We start from the raw sequence: 13,216 nt of genomic DNA, 5'->3' as shown, positions 1-13,216 counted from the left end.
TTTACAAGACTATAGGATGGATAAAAATGTTTTCTTGTAGGCCTATTTTATATTATGCACTTTATGTAACATTTGTTCATGATAAAATTCAATGGAATGCTGACTTTTGCACTTAATTCAAATGATTAATAATTTAATAATGTAATACTTTCTATAAGAAATAATAATAATTTGTTAATTCAAAAAATATTTAATATTTAATTTAAAAAAAAATATATTAAACTCTTGGCCATGAGAAATGGATGTGGTCCCCTTAACATAAAATCTTGAGGCCACGACATAATATCACGTTCCCTCGAATTACATTAATATAAAGTTCCCACAAATTAATATCTCGTAGCCACTACATCTTATCACGTTCCCACGAGTTAAGTGAACCGACCATGTCACCTCCCGGGCATCTTAGGAATCATAGTTATCATTTTGTTTACATTTATCCGCATCTTCATTTGACCAAGAGCTGCTAGTAAACACGGGGTCCTCACGCGCATGTGCGGTGTGCAGAAAGTTAGCGTCAAAACAAACTTTATTTGCCGTCTGAAAGACCCCTCAAAGGTGCCACCATCTGCCCCTCAAGGAGCTCCAGACATCAGCGGTTGCTTTAACTGTCAAGTCGATGTCGCAGTGGACGATTTTCAGTAATTCTGACAATATACGCGAAAGGATCCTGTTGTTTCCCAAGAAAGACGTCGAGTAAATTCTGCAAGTAAACCTGTACGGCTCGAAAGCGGACTATCGTCGGAATACAAACACATTTATTGCTCTGGCTGCATTTAAATTTCCTTCTTTTTGATTTGGAGGAAACATGGCTCGTATGCTGAGCAAGGAGCTGCCGGATATCGAGGTATAAACACTGTGTATCATAACATATATTAACCTGTATTGTCATGTTCCCATTCTGATGTGCGCTGAGACGAATCTGTGTTACTTAACATTAATGCAGTACTTGGTGAAAGAAGACCTGAATTATTTCTTAGTGTTAGATCGTCGCATTTTCATGTGAAAATCCTCCCATAATTTCCACAAGTTCCCTTTAAAGGGAGCCGCAGTTCTGTGTTTACATTGTTGTTTCTCTGGAAATATGGAAGTTCAGGCTGTAGTTGAGTGTTTCAGGTCGAAGTTTCTTCTTAAGTCACTTATTGTAACTAATGTAGGTTATTTTGCATTCCTTTATCAGCCTTTCATGACGATACATTTGGTAGTTTAACAATCCTAAACAGACTTTTACAGTGTTCAGTTAACTCTTTATGCACCATTCCTGCTGTGTATGTGTTGAAGTAACGGAGTAGTGCATAGAGAGCAGTTTAGACTATTCTGCATACTTCTTTTTATTAGTATGTGGACCAGTGCATAGTATTTTGTACTAGTTTTTAATAAAAACATTTTTTTTGTGGTTTGCCACTACCCAAATTTTCCTGTTGCCCATGGATTCCAGTGAAATTTCACTATACCATAGCAAAAACTAATGCTATTAGACGCACTATAATGAATATTTATATCCTGGGTCTTTAATGTTTTTAAGGGCAATGATTTCTTTAGGCTGTAGAGACATGGAGCAGGGTCCCCCGATACAAAATGTGTAAATCACAGCTACATATTAAGCATATAGCCTTCAATATTAATGTAAACTAACCACAAATTATATTATGTTGCATGAATATTTTGTTAAGACAGGAGATCAGAACTATGCACATGCATCACTGGTTGTATATTACTTGTTTAAATGCATCATAAAAAACAACATATTAAGATAATAAATGCCACAATTCATTAGTTGTTTGCAGATGTTGTAAATTATTTGAATGGATCTAAGTCGTACATTAAAAAAAAAAAAAAAAAAAAAAAAAAAAAAATATATATATATATATATATATATATATATATATATATATATATATATATATATATATATATATATATTTGTTTACTTAACTTTAGCTTCACGTTTACTAAAACACTGGCATTAATTATTCACTCTCATGTCGTTCTAAACCCATACGACTTTCGTTCATCTTTGGAACACAAATCAAGATATTTTTGATGAAATCCAAGAGCTTTCTGACCCTGCATTGACAGCAATGCCACCAAAACTTTCCCAGGCCCAGAAAAATAATAAGGACATGGTTAAAATAGTCCGTGTGACATAAGTGATCAGTTCACACCTTGTGAAATTAAAAAAGCTCAAATCCATCAAGACATTTTTAACTTTAAAACTGCTTCATCCAGCTAAAGTAGTCAGAAGCAATGTTGGAGTCCTCTATCCATAACATTGCATAAAATTACAAGTGAAAACTGTTCTAAACAAATAAATTAATTGGATTTGAAGTGAAGTGAAAGGACATCAGGGGATGATCTTTTTTGCTCAATGAATTGTTATTATGGCTTATGGACTGGTATTTTGGCCAGAATCGATAGTTTTAAGATATGTTTCCCACAAACATACAGCTTTTCACTTCAGAAGGTGTTAAATGATGGACTAGAGTCATGTGGTTTATTGTGATGTTTTTCTCAGCTGTATGGATTCTCATTCTGATGGCACCCATTCACTGCAGAAGAGCAAGTGATGTAATTCTAAATTTCTCCAAATCTGTTCCGATGAAGAAACAATCTCCTCTACATTGAGTGCGTTTTCAGCAAATTTTCTTTTTAGGTGAACTATTCCTTTAAATCATCTGTGCATTCCATGCATACAGAAGGTTCTTATACTGTGCACAGTATACATCCTGCAAAAATAATGAGAGTAGGATGCTAGTGTGCTGTTTTGAACACCTCTGTGGGTGTGAGGATACTGGATGTTAAGATCAGGAAAGTGTTCCTGGAACGCTGCCATAACAAATTCTGTTCATGAATACAAATGATGTGTGTTGCAGAAACGTGTTGAAGCACAATGGAATTGTTGGCAATCATTTCAGTGGTGCACAGGATTTCTTATTTAAAGCCAAATTTAAAGTGTTTTAATGATATATGCATGCCTTAAGGGTTGTGCTATAGACAGCTTCTGCATTCATTGGGAATTCAGCTCTCATTGTTGTAAAAAGTATTGCGATCCAAACAGGCAGTGAACACTGGAAATAATGGCATGTCCAGATAATCCAATTTCCCAGTTATTATACGGTTAGTTAGGTCTGAGTTGCAGACTGCAATGCTGTAATGCGTCTCACAACCATGTGGTTAATAAGCTGTAATGCTAACCATGTGAGAATCATATGTCAGTTTATAACATTAAATAAATCTGGAGAATAAGGAAGTGCAGCTATCCCTTTATTTCACGCTTACCTGTTTCAGCTCTGTGGCCTATGATAGCAGTTCAGTCAGATTCTCTTGGTTTTCTACTGACATTTAGTCAGTGTGACTGGCCGATTTTAACTTAATCCTTTGCCTTTTCTTCATTGAGTTGCAATAGCATGTCTGACAAAGAATGGTGAGCGAGTTAAAATAGTGAATTGGATTTTACAGGAAAGTCCCAAAAGTTTCACAAAAAGATTTACAAATTCATCCTGAGCGCCAACTCCCAAGTGATGAAGTTTATTAGCAGCCAAACATTGGTTCTTAAATTTAGATTTTAAAGAGGTCATGAACTGGGAAATCTAAATTGCTGTGAACGTTTGACATATAATTGCACTGTAAAAATTGAATGACAGGTTGTGGAATGTGCAACTTTATGATGTAATAGGGTGGCTAAACCCCGTCTCTGCAGAAGATCATCAACAACTGCTTCTACATCACTGCCTGTTTAGCCCCGCCCACTGATTCACGCATGTAGTGTAAATAATGAGACAGGCAAACACAGGTCTACTACACAGAAATCAAACGATAAAGAAGCTCTGAAGACAACAAGATGCTGGTCAGTGCCAAATTGTGGAAAAACACAGTCTTTGCATCGCATTCCTTCGGATCCTAACATTAGGAGTGTGTATGAACTTTATTTTTAATGTTCCAGACCATGTCAGGAAGAACTCAGACCTTTGTTCATTTCATTTTACCGCCGATTTGTTTACAAACAAGGCACAATTCGCCGCAGGATTTTCAGAAAGATTAAAAGTAAAAGATGATGCTACGGCGAATTATTGGATCCGACATTACATGCCACGTGTTTTTATTACGTGGTCACTATTGCTTTGTATGAGTATTTATGTGTTTTTAATAAGGCTGCATATCTGAATATTTTAACCCATTGCTTTAACGATTAAAAGAAAGTTTAGGATCATTCGGGCTAAATGACATTTGATAATTGAATCATGCATTTTCTATAAAGCTACTTTAAAACACACGCGAGTGTAAAATGCTATATAAATCATTGTAAACAGAACTGAATTTCGTAGTCGTTTATCCATTAATTTTATTTTAAAACCAGATTTAAAATAATTTATGACATTTCCGTTAAACATAAGATGAACATTTGTTTTGTCGGTGCTTTGGAGGTGATTCAACAATGCAGCAGTAATATATTTAGAAGTTCTCTGTAGTACATTCACTAAAGCTGTTTTACTGGGAGTGAACAAGTTGTGTGTTTATTTTCTCATCCGGCGCTCTAGGTTGTCCAACATGTGCATGTTTAGGCAAACCAATCAGATATCTGGCAGCGTGTTGTTCTCGCTCCACAGGTTTGGTGTCCCCACTTTGGTGTCAAAGCCAGGGATATCAGAATATGCTTGCTGTGTTTAAGAATGTGTCTGGTTTAGCATCCTAGTGCAAGAGGTTCCTCAACTTTTTTGGTAAAATATTTTAATGAACTACCCCCTGAGATTTTAGGGTAGTATTTGAATTTAACGTAAAGTTAACGACATATAAACTTTCACAGTTCTCTGATATTGGTTAATGGTCATATCTGACATGCGAGTAAATAAATAATATATCTATTTTGGTGAGTTTATAGGGTTGCACGACCGTACTGCTAATGGAAATGGTTACATTTAAAGGATTTCACATTTGGGTTCACTCTTTACAAGAATCAGCCAACACTGCAATTTACAATACAAATATGTGTCTAAAATTCTTCACTTTCAACACATCAAATCCTTAAGCTTTTGTTTAGGTGTTGGGAGTACTGGTGGTGAAATGCTGTGAACTTCTGTCCACCAAACCCTACCCTAGTGCATACTCACCTCTTCTTGATAACTGCTGTAGTCTGTCTTTGTAGAGTATTTCACAGTATATAGTGTAGTAGATTGCTGAAGATGCAATCTTCAATGTTCATAATTCTGTAGTGGTTAAGACAATTAAAAAAGCATAGGCGTCATTTACTTTGCCATGGCTGATTTGCTCCACGCCATTTTCTGAAATAGCCTCTGGCGAGGATGTATCTAATATAGAGAATATATCTGCAGTTGTTGAGTAGTAGTTTCTTTTTATGTTATACAATAATTAGTGATGGTCATAAACTTTTGTGTTTAAAATTTTAATGTTTTGCTCAGTGGTTATAGGAGAAAGCAAGAGAAGTAGGTTTATTATATGGTTGATGTTACATAATAAATACTCTTCATAACTTGCGTAGTTCACCCCAAAATAATTTTTTTGTCATCATTTACTCACCCTCAAGTTGTTCCAAACCTGTATGCATGTCCTTTTTCTTTTGAACACAAAACAAGATATTCGGAAGAATGTTGGTTACCAAATAGTTGCTGGTAGCCACTGATTTCCATAGTATACAAACAATACTATGGAAGTCATTGGCTGCCAGCAACTGTTTGGTTACCAACATCCTTCAGAATATCTTTTTTGTGTGTGTTCGACAGAAGAAAGAAAGTTATACAGGTTTGTAACACCATGAGAGTAAATAGCTAAATGATTGCACAATATTAAATTTTCTTTAAGGTTCATTTTAATAGCACCCAATAATGGTTACATCCTTATTTAATGTCTCCGTTTAAATTGGTATTTGGCCATGGTGCCTTGCGTCAACATTCAGGTTGATTGCAAACCTAATAGTGTTGGTTACGCTACGCAAGGTGGAAAATGTTTAGCACTTGCTCTCGTCGTGAAATTCTTCACATGTTAATAAGTGTAAAGATGGCTGCGTCTCCATGCCGGGCGACGCTAATGCAACCTTTATGGAGAGCAAAGGAGAGTGAGTCAAGCCCTTCATTAGCATCTTTATTCAGGCCGTAATGACAACACTGACGTGACCTTCAGCTCTTCGCTGCACTTAAGACTGGGACTAAATGACTCCTGTCTGCCATTGAAAATGGCTTTCTAAATCTCATAATAATTGCCATCTCTGGAGCAATTAAATCCTCAATTTTTCTGCAGTTCTGTCAGATGTCTTATTTTAATATCCATCCGCGCTTCTGAAAGTGCTAAATGTGGGGCCCTTTTGTGCACACATGTAGATTAATTAAAATCCTCCTGGACTTCTATTAGAGTTCATTAAAAACCCACAGCAATACAGCATTTAAACAAAGAGGTATGACTCCGCTGGCAGACCTCTGCGCCTCTCCCGGCCCGTGCTCTCGTCAGACGTCTGGAACGCTGACATGGGATTGCTCCAAAATAAAATGCAAATGAAATTTTATGGAAATAGTAGGCCACTCGGAAAGCTTGCATGTTATTGCAAACCACTGAGGCTGCAAGCGCTCTGCTTTTTAACCCTTAAGACTGTAGCTGCAAAACATTTAGCATCTCCCTCGCTCTTTTTACCCCCTTCACAATGTAGATGGCAATTTTGCTTCAGGAATGGATGTTGGATCATGTTTTGAGTGCAGTTTGTGCCAGTTTACCAGACAGCTCCTTTAGCTGCTCCACTTCTGTGCAAGGTGAGGTCGCCTATAGGCAGACATTAGTGCTAAAATCATGTTTCTTGATTATCGCCCAGTACTTGTGATGGCATTTGCTTGCTTTGGAATGTTTATGTGTATTACGAACATTAAACTAAGAAAGCGCCTTTTGGAGATGATATTGTTAAAGAAGCGAGCTCTCATTATTAGCCGATTTTATTAAGAATTTGAATGTCAATGGTGTATAAGAGTGTCAAAACATTCTAGTTTAAATGTGTTTTAAATGTATTCATGTAAGATTCTTGTCATTTTGAATAACTTAAAGGTGCCATCTGTAATGTTTGGCAAAAAAAATCAAGTCATACTCCACATTCCATAACAGATGGGGGCAGTATGCCTCAATAAAGTGAATTGGTCTACTCTAGAGTAACAAACGAGAAACGGCATAGTCTCTGTGCTCCGCCCCTACTTTCACAACAACACTACAGCCATAGCCGAAGCCTAACTGTGCGTTCAAAACTGGGCAAAAATTGATCTTGCCGCTCTGCTCACGACCATGCAGAAAGATTTGTGAGCGCTCAGACGCTGTGACGTAGATCGAATGCTTATTTTGTATTTAAAGCGGCCGCAAAGCAAACAAGCTTGTTGATCTCGTGCAGACTAACCACAAGGAGTTATAACCTCATTAAATATTGTTGTGATCCTTTACTTAAAATGAACAATCTCAGACACCTTGGTCCACGTATCACTTTTAATTTATTTTTTATGTCCCTGTAGGCAAACAGGGACACATCATAGATTAATACAAACGCTAAACCGCAATAATCAACCTGTCCTTTATTCTGCTTGAGAACTAATGTGCCAACTCTCAAGCATTCACCGTGAGACACACGCAATTGACTCTTTTTACACGCTTTCACGCCACACATCAATTTTTTCAGTCAAAGAAAAACCACGAAGCAAAGAGGACACGGAGACCAACAGACTAGACAGAGCAGGTTAGTTATGATACATAGGGCTGTGCAAAAAATCGAATGCGATTTTCATGCACCTCTAATCAGTAAAGACGCTCCTGTAATTAGAAGTATATCTCCAGCATGTGCATTCAGATCAGGGTTGCCAGGTTTTCACAACAAATCCTGCCCAGTTGCTTCTTAAAACTAGTCCAAAACTAGCCCAATCGCGTTTCCGGGAGGTTCCCCGATAAAAATTGCTTCCCGGGGTTAAAAAATAAATTTTTGGGAAGGGTTTCCCTCGTAAAATTAGCATTTTAGGGGGTAAATATCACATTATTGGTATTGGGATTGCTTCAAACCGGGGACATGAAAAACAACCGCAGACTTGGCAACACTGGTTCAGGTGGAGCGGCAGTAACTGCACAGAGCCTTAGTCTACCGACAACTAACACAAAATCGCTTTCAAAATCGACAAAGAATCGCCAGCGATTTTAACATCGATGTTGTGTGGATTGTCAGTGAATTACGGCTGTGTAGTAAATGCCAACCAGTGTTGCCAAGTCTGTGGTGGTTGTTTTTCATGTCCGCTGGTCACAGCGACCCCAATAAAAAATAACGTGATATTAAGCCCCTAAAATACGAATTATACCAAGGCAACCCTGCTAAAAAAAACTATATTTTAACCCCAGGAAGCAATGTTTAATCGGGGAATCTTCTGGAAGCGAGATTGGGCTAGTTTTGAGAAGCAACTGGGCAGGATTTGTTGTGAAAACCTGGCAATCCTGATCTGAACACAGGAGCGTCTTTACTGATGAGATGTACATGAGTAAAGACATTCACAGCCCTATATAATAAAATGGGTAACGTTAAGTTATAGCTAGCTAATTATCAATTACAAAAACATTTCTATGTTATAACTTCCCGAAAACAAATACACAAACATATAAAACAAACTTCTAGCGAAATACTAACAGCATCTAACTTGCAAGTTCTGAGTCGAACCTCATTTCTTTCAGGTCCATCAGTTGTCTCCAGCGATTAAAAGCAGTGCCGATGTTTACTCTGGTATTCTTATCAGCTATCAGCTTCAGCTATCCTTCCGCTCTCTTCTCTAAACTGAAAAAGTAGTGGGCTGTACTTTCCACACGATTGACATCAGGTTCAGGTACGCCCTGCGAGTTATTCGTGTATTCGTTGCAGGTTGGTGGTTATGTCGCCCGCATACCGCCTCCCACGGCCGAAACTGGTATTACAACACCTGCCGGGCCGGGGCTAGTAATGCTAATGCTAATTAAGGTTGATATCTCTGCAGCACTATAACTTGACATTTTTTTAATGACATCATCGCCCTTATTTCTTCTCATTCTTTTGATGCGTGTAGGTCATGTTATGGATATTTTTACCTCAATTTCTGCATATGGCACCTTTAAAGTATTAATATATGAGTGTAAGTTCCACGAACTCTGTCCAAGGAAGATATCCAGTGCTGGCTGAAGGTTTACTGCGTGACCCATATTTCAGAAAATGGAATAAAATCATCTATATTGTGTGACTTTTGAATAAATTAATAGATATGGGTCAATAATGTGACGCTTATGTTACTGACAGCGAATCTTTTTCATCCGTATTTGTATGCCGCCGAGCAAAGCGACTTGCCTCAAAGCGACTTTGATTCCTCCCTGCTGTGTGTTGTGTTCTGATTGGCGTCTCTGTTTCAGATGCAGGCAGGCGTGTTGTTTGGTGCAGTGGTGGATCAGTAATTGCACCTCTGCCAGGGTTGGGTCAGACTGCTCTTGTAATCAATCAGTACAGCAGAGATGGTACAGAGGGGTTTGTCACAGAGCCACTGTCCCTTGAACGCAAGCGGAGAACCTTCTGCAAAGACAGCACATACCTGGCTGCACGATTCACCCCACCTCCTCTTCTTCCTCTGATCCCCTGGGGGAGGGGGGGGGGGTGCGTGTTCACCTGATCACATGTGACCCCTCTGTCTGCTGCAATCTCTGTCTGCAAACTCAATCCCCCTCAGTGGAGTTCATCGCCCAGGCTCCCTCAGGCCAGCCGGCTCATTTACACACCCAAGATGCATGTGGCATATTGAACCTTTTTTTCCCTTTTTCCAATCCCCCCCCTCCGCTTCATCTCCACTGAGAGCAGATAAAGCCTCGGTCATCAAGCCCGGATTCTTTACAGTTCATTTCCCTTCTGTTTCTCTGCTAATTGTTTTCGAGCCTCACCATGGCCAGGGATTATTTGAAAAGCTGCATAATGAGGCTCTGGTGCATATTGGCCATTACCGAATTAAACCGCCTCCAGAGTCCAGATGTGTCCGATGCTGCTCTGTGAGCGGCTGGGGATGTTGATTGACAGGCTAGGGGGAGAGTTTTCATAGGGTTTTAGGCTGGCAGCAGGTTAGTCTAGCTGGCACAGAGAGAGGGAGAGTAAACGAATCATATGCTGCTGACTGGCGCCTTCAGACGCCCTCTGCAGGACAGACAGGAGATTAAAAAAAAGCACAGATTGCCTTAAAGGAATAGTTCATCTAAAAATAAAAGTTCTGTCATTTACTCACTCTGTATGACTTTTTTTTTTTTTTCGTGGGATGCAAAAGGAGAAAGTTAGAGCATAATGTTGCAGCTGCAGTATTCCATACAATTGTAGCGGATGGTGGCCACGGCTGTCATGTAAGATTTTTATTGAATAGCGACTTAAATTTCAGTTTGTTCCTGACACAAATGAATCAAATGTTTTCAGAAGACTATGAATATAATATGGTGCTTTTTTCCCTTTTTCAAGATTGACTGCACCTGGACACCATCCACTTTCATTGTACACTGAAAAAAGAAAAAAATTGGTTTAGTAGCAATTTTCGCGAAGAAATTGCTAGTTAATTAGAGATGGGGGGAGCTGCAGGTTGGAGTAATGGGTGTGGTGAAAAGTGGTGTGTGTCGAAAGGTGAATGCTGCAACAAAAAAAACAACCCCTCACACCAACCATAACCAATTACCCCTCACACCAACCATAACCCCCCACCTTTCGGCACGTCCTAATATTTCGCCTGCTTTTCGCACTGCTCCAGCCTGCAGTTACAAAGAAATAGTAAGTAACACATTGAAGTAAACCAAAGATTTTGAATATTGAACATACAATAATCTTTATTTACAACTTCAAAAAATAACTTTTTTACAGTGTACACTGAAAATGTATGTCGAGACAATTTTCACTTAAGAATTGCTATATTTCATAAATGATTACAAGGAATCAACAAGTAGCTCATTGAAACATGACATTTTGACGTAGAAAGACTGAAAATGTATTTTTGTTTTTATTTACAACTTGGAAAAATCTTTTTTTTTTTTGCAGACTATTGAAGAAAGTAACTCAGACATGCTAAATTTCTGCTTTTGTATTGCACAGGAGAAACAAAGTCATCCAGGTTTGGAAAGCCACGAGGGTGTTTAAATGATTAAATATGTCAATTTTAGAACGACGACCTCTGTAACCACTTAAATGCCTTTTAGGTGAGATATAGAGAGGAAAGAGAACATTTGATTATGTTTGAATCATCTGTTTGGTTAAATTGTACAATCCATATTTTGTTCAGTCTCATATTTCCCTTGCTGTCCACCCACATTTCCCAGCAAGAAACTTTTACAGCCTTCAATGCTTTGGCGCTGGGGAAGAATTGAGTGATCTGTATGTATTTTTTGTTTTATTCTCAGTGGAGAAAGTCAGTCTGACAGGCCTTTCCTTTCACTGCCGGACTCCAAAATCATTTCTCTGTACTCTGAAGTTGCTGACTTATAATCCATAGGGCCATTTTTTATGAATTGAAATGTCTTGTTTTAAAAGATCCAAGATTATCAAATTTCCCCTGGTGTAGACATGCATAACGTGAAAAAAAAATGAGCTAAATGACTCACAAGCTCCTAAATTTAACTAAATGGAACCAATCTTTGGTCATTTTTTTTTTTTTACTAAAGTTATCATGCATGAAAGATGACAGCTGTTTATGATTTTCAGTGATTATATCAATATTGTGCTAGTAAACGTCAGTAAACGAATTTGTAAATGAAAAATATGTTTAAAAAGTCATTCTTGGGGGAAGAAAATCAGAATCTCATCTATATATATATATATTTATTATAATTATTATTATTTATTTTTTATTTTTTTGAAAAACTTATTTCCTCCAATTTTGTCACTCCATTTGAAAAAATTAATGCTAAACTTTAAAAGAAATCTTATTTTTAAAATCATGTTAATTTTTTCAGATTTTTTATTACATTTTATCCCTCCATCGTTTGAAAACATAAATTTGAAAGAATTTATATTTTCTTTTATCAAAACATGTTTGTGCCATGTTTTGGATTCTACATTTCTTAATTTAATTATTTATAAAACTATATTTTTTTTTTTTTGCAAAAAAAAAAAAAAAAAAAATATATATATAATTTTTTTTTATCATTATTATTTTTTATTTTATTTTTTTTGCATTACACCATAAAAAAAGATTATTATTATTATTAGCCTGTTAATTATGGCAGTGGTATGTTGGGGAGGCACACCTCACATAAATGGCACTATTTCCTGAAAATCTGTATGACATTCAGTAGTCTCTCTCACTGTTAGAGATATTTGATTATTTTCTGGTTTTGCGGATACATTTTTGAAGTACTTCAGCCCAGATGAGAATTTGTTGTGTTATGCGTATCTATGTCTCATATACTGTTCCCAATCTTATGGGAAAACGGAGTATATTCAAAGCCTATGTTTGATACTGCTGATCTTTATTTCACTAACGGTAGATCAATATGTGGAAATACCCTCATTGATTTGAGCCAAAGACAGAACAGGGTGGCGGCTTGCCAGCTGATGTTTAGTTACTCTCTTTTTTAGCTTTAAATTATTTCCTGTTCAAGGGGATAAAGGTGTTATAGAGTTAAATTTTAGCTGCATGTTCGCACAATGTACGCTAACAACAGAAGTGCCTCATGCATACTAAGGCACTGGAGGTTCTCTAGTGTGCAGCAAAAGGACAGTGAATGTAATTTATTGCACAATATGGTGCTGTTATTGATTAGACAGCAAAAGGGCAGAACCAGCTGCTCTGCTAATAGCCATATAAATGTTTCAAGCATGTGTCACCACCTTAAAACCAGCCCTAAGAGAAAAAAAAATAGCAGGTTACTGCTCTTAGGACATTCACCTAGTCAAATGTTAGATGGGTCTGTTGCCATTCTATCAGTGTGTTTAAGGAATAGTTCATACAAAAATGGAAATTCTATCATTTGTAATGTGCCGCCTTTTAATTTTTAAAGCTGTAGACTTTTTCTTCCATTGAACAGAGAATGAGAAGTTATTAAAATGTCAATTCTGCTTTTGTGCACATAATGAAAGTGAATAGTTACCAGCTCCAAAAATTTTAAAAGCTCCATAAACATAGTGCATATGACTTATACACTATATTCCAAGTCATATGATTTATAAGATAATATGAATAAGTGTTACCATTTCCATTAAAATTTTAAGCAGCACAACTGTTTT

At 37.3% G+C, this 13,216-nt stretch overlaps 1 protein-coding gene across 1 annotated transcript in view; it reads left to right on the top strand.

Annotated features, from left to right (window-relative positions):
• The first annotated feature begins 437 nt into the window (after positions 1 to 437).
• Positions 438 to 13,216, top strand: part of LOC113093832 (dihydropyrimidine dehydrogenase [NADP(+)]-like) — a 149,836-nt gene continuing 137,057 nt past the window's right edge. The window contains exon 1 of the mRNA XM_026259409.1: positions 438 to 844. Coding sequence (XP_026115194.1) covers positions 806 to 844 — 39 coding nt within the window. The 5' untranslated portion in view covers positions 438 to 805. The remainder of the gene's footprint in view (positions 845 to 13,216) is intronic.

The sequence above is a fragment of the Carassius auratus genome, unplaced genomic scaffold (genome assembly GCF_003368295.1).
Source record: "Carassius auratus strain Wakin unplaced genomic scaffold, ASM336829v1 scaf_tig00215163, whole genome shotgun sequence".
In the NCBI taxonomy this organism is placed as follows: Eukaryota; Metazoa; Chordata; class Actinopteri; order Cypriniformes; family Cyprinidae; genus Carassius; species Carassius auratus.
Note: the sequence above shows the minus strand (reverse complement) of the source record. Positions and strands in the feature narration are given on the sequence as shown.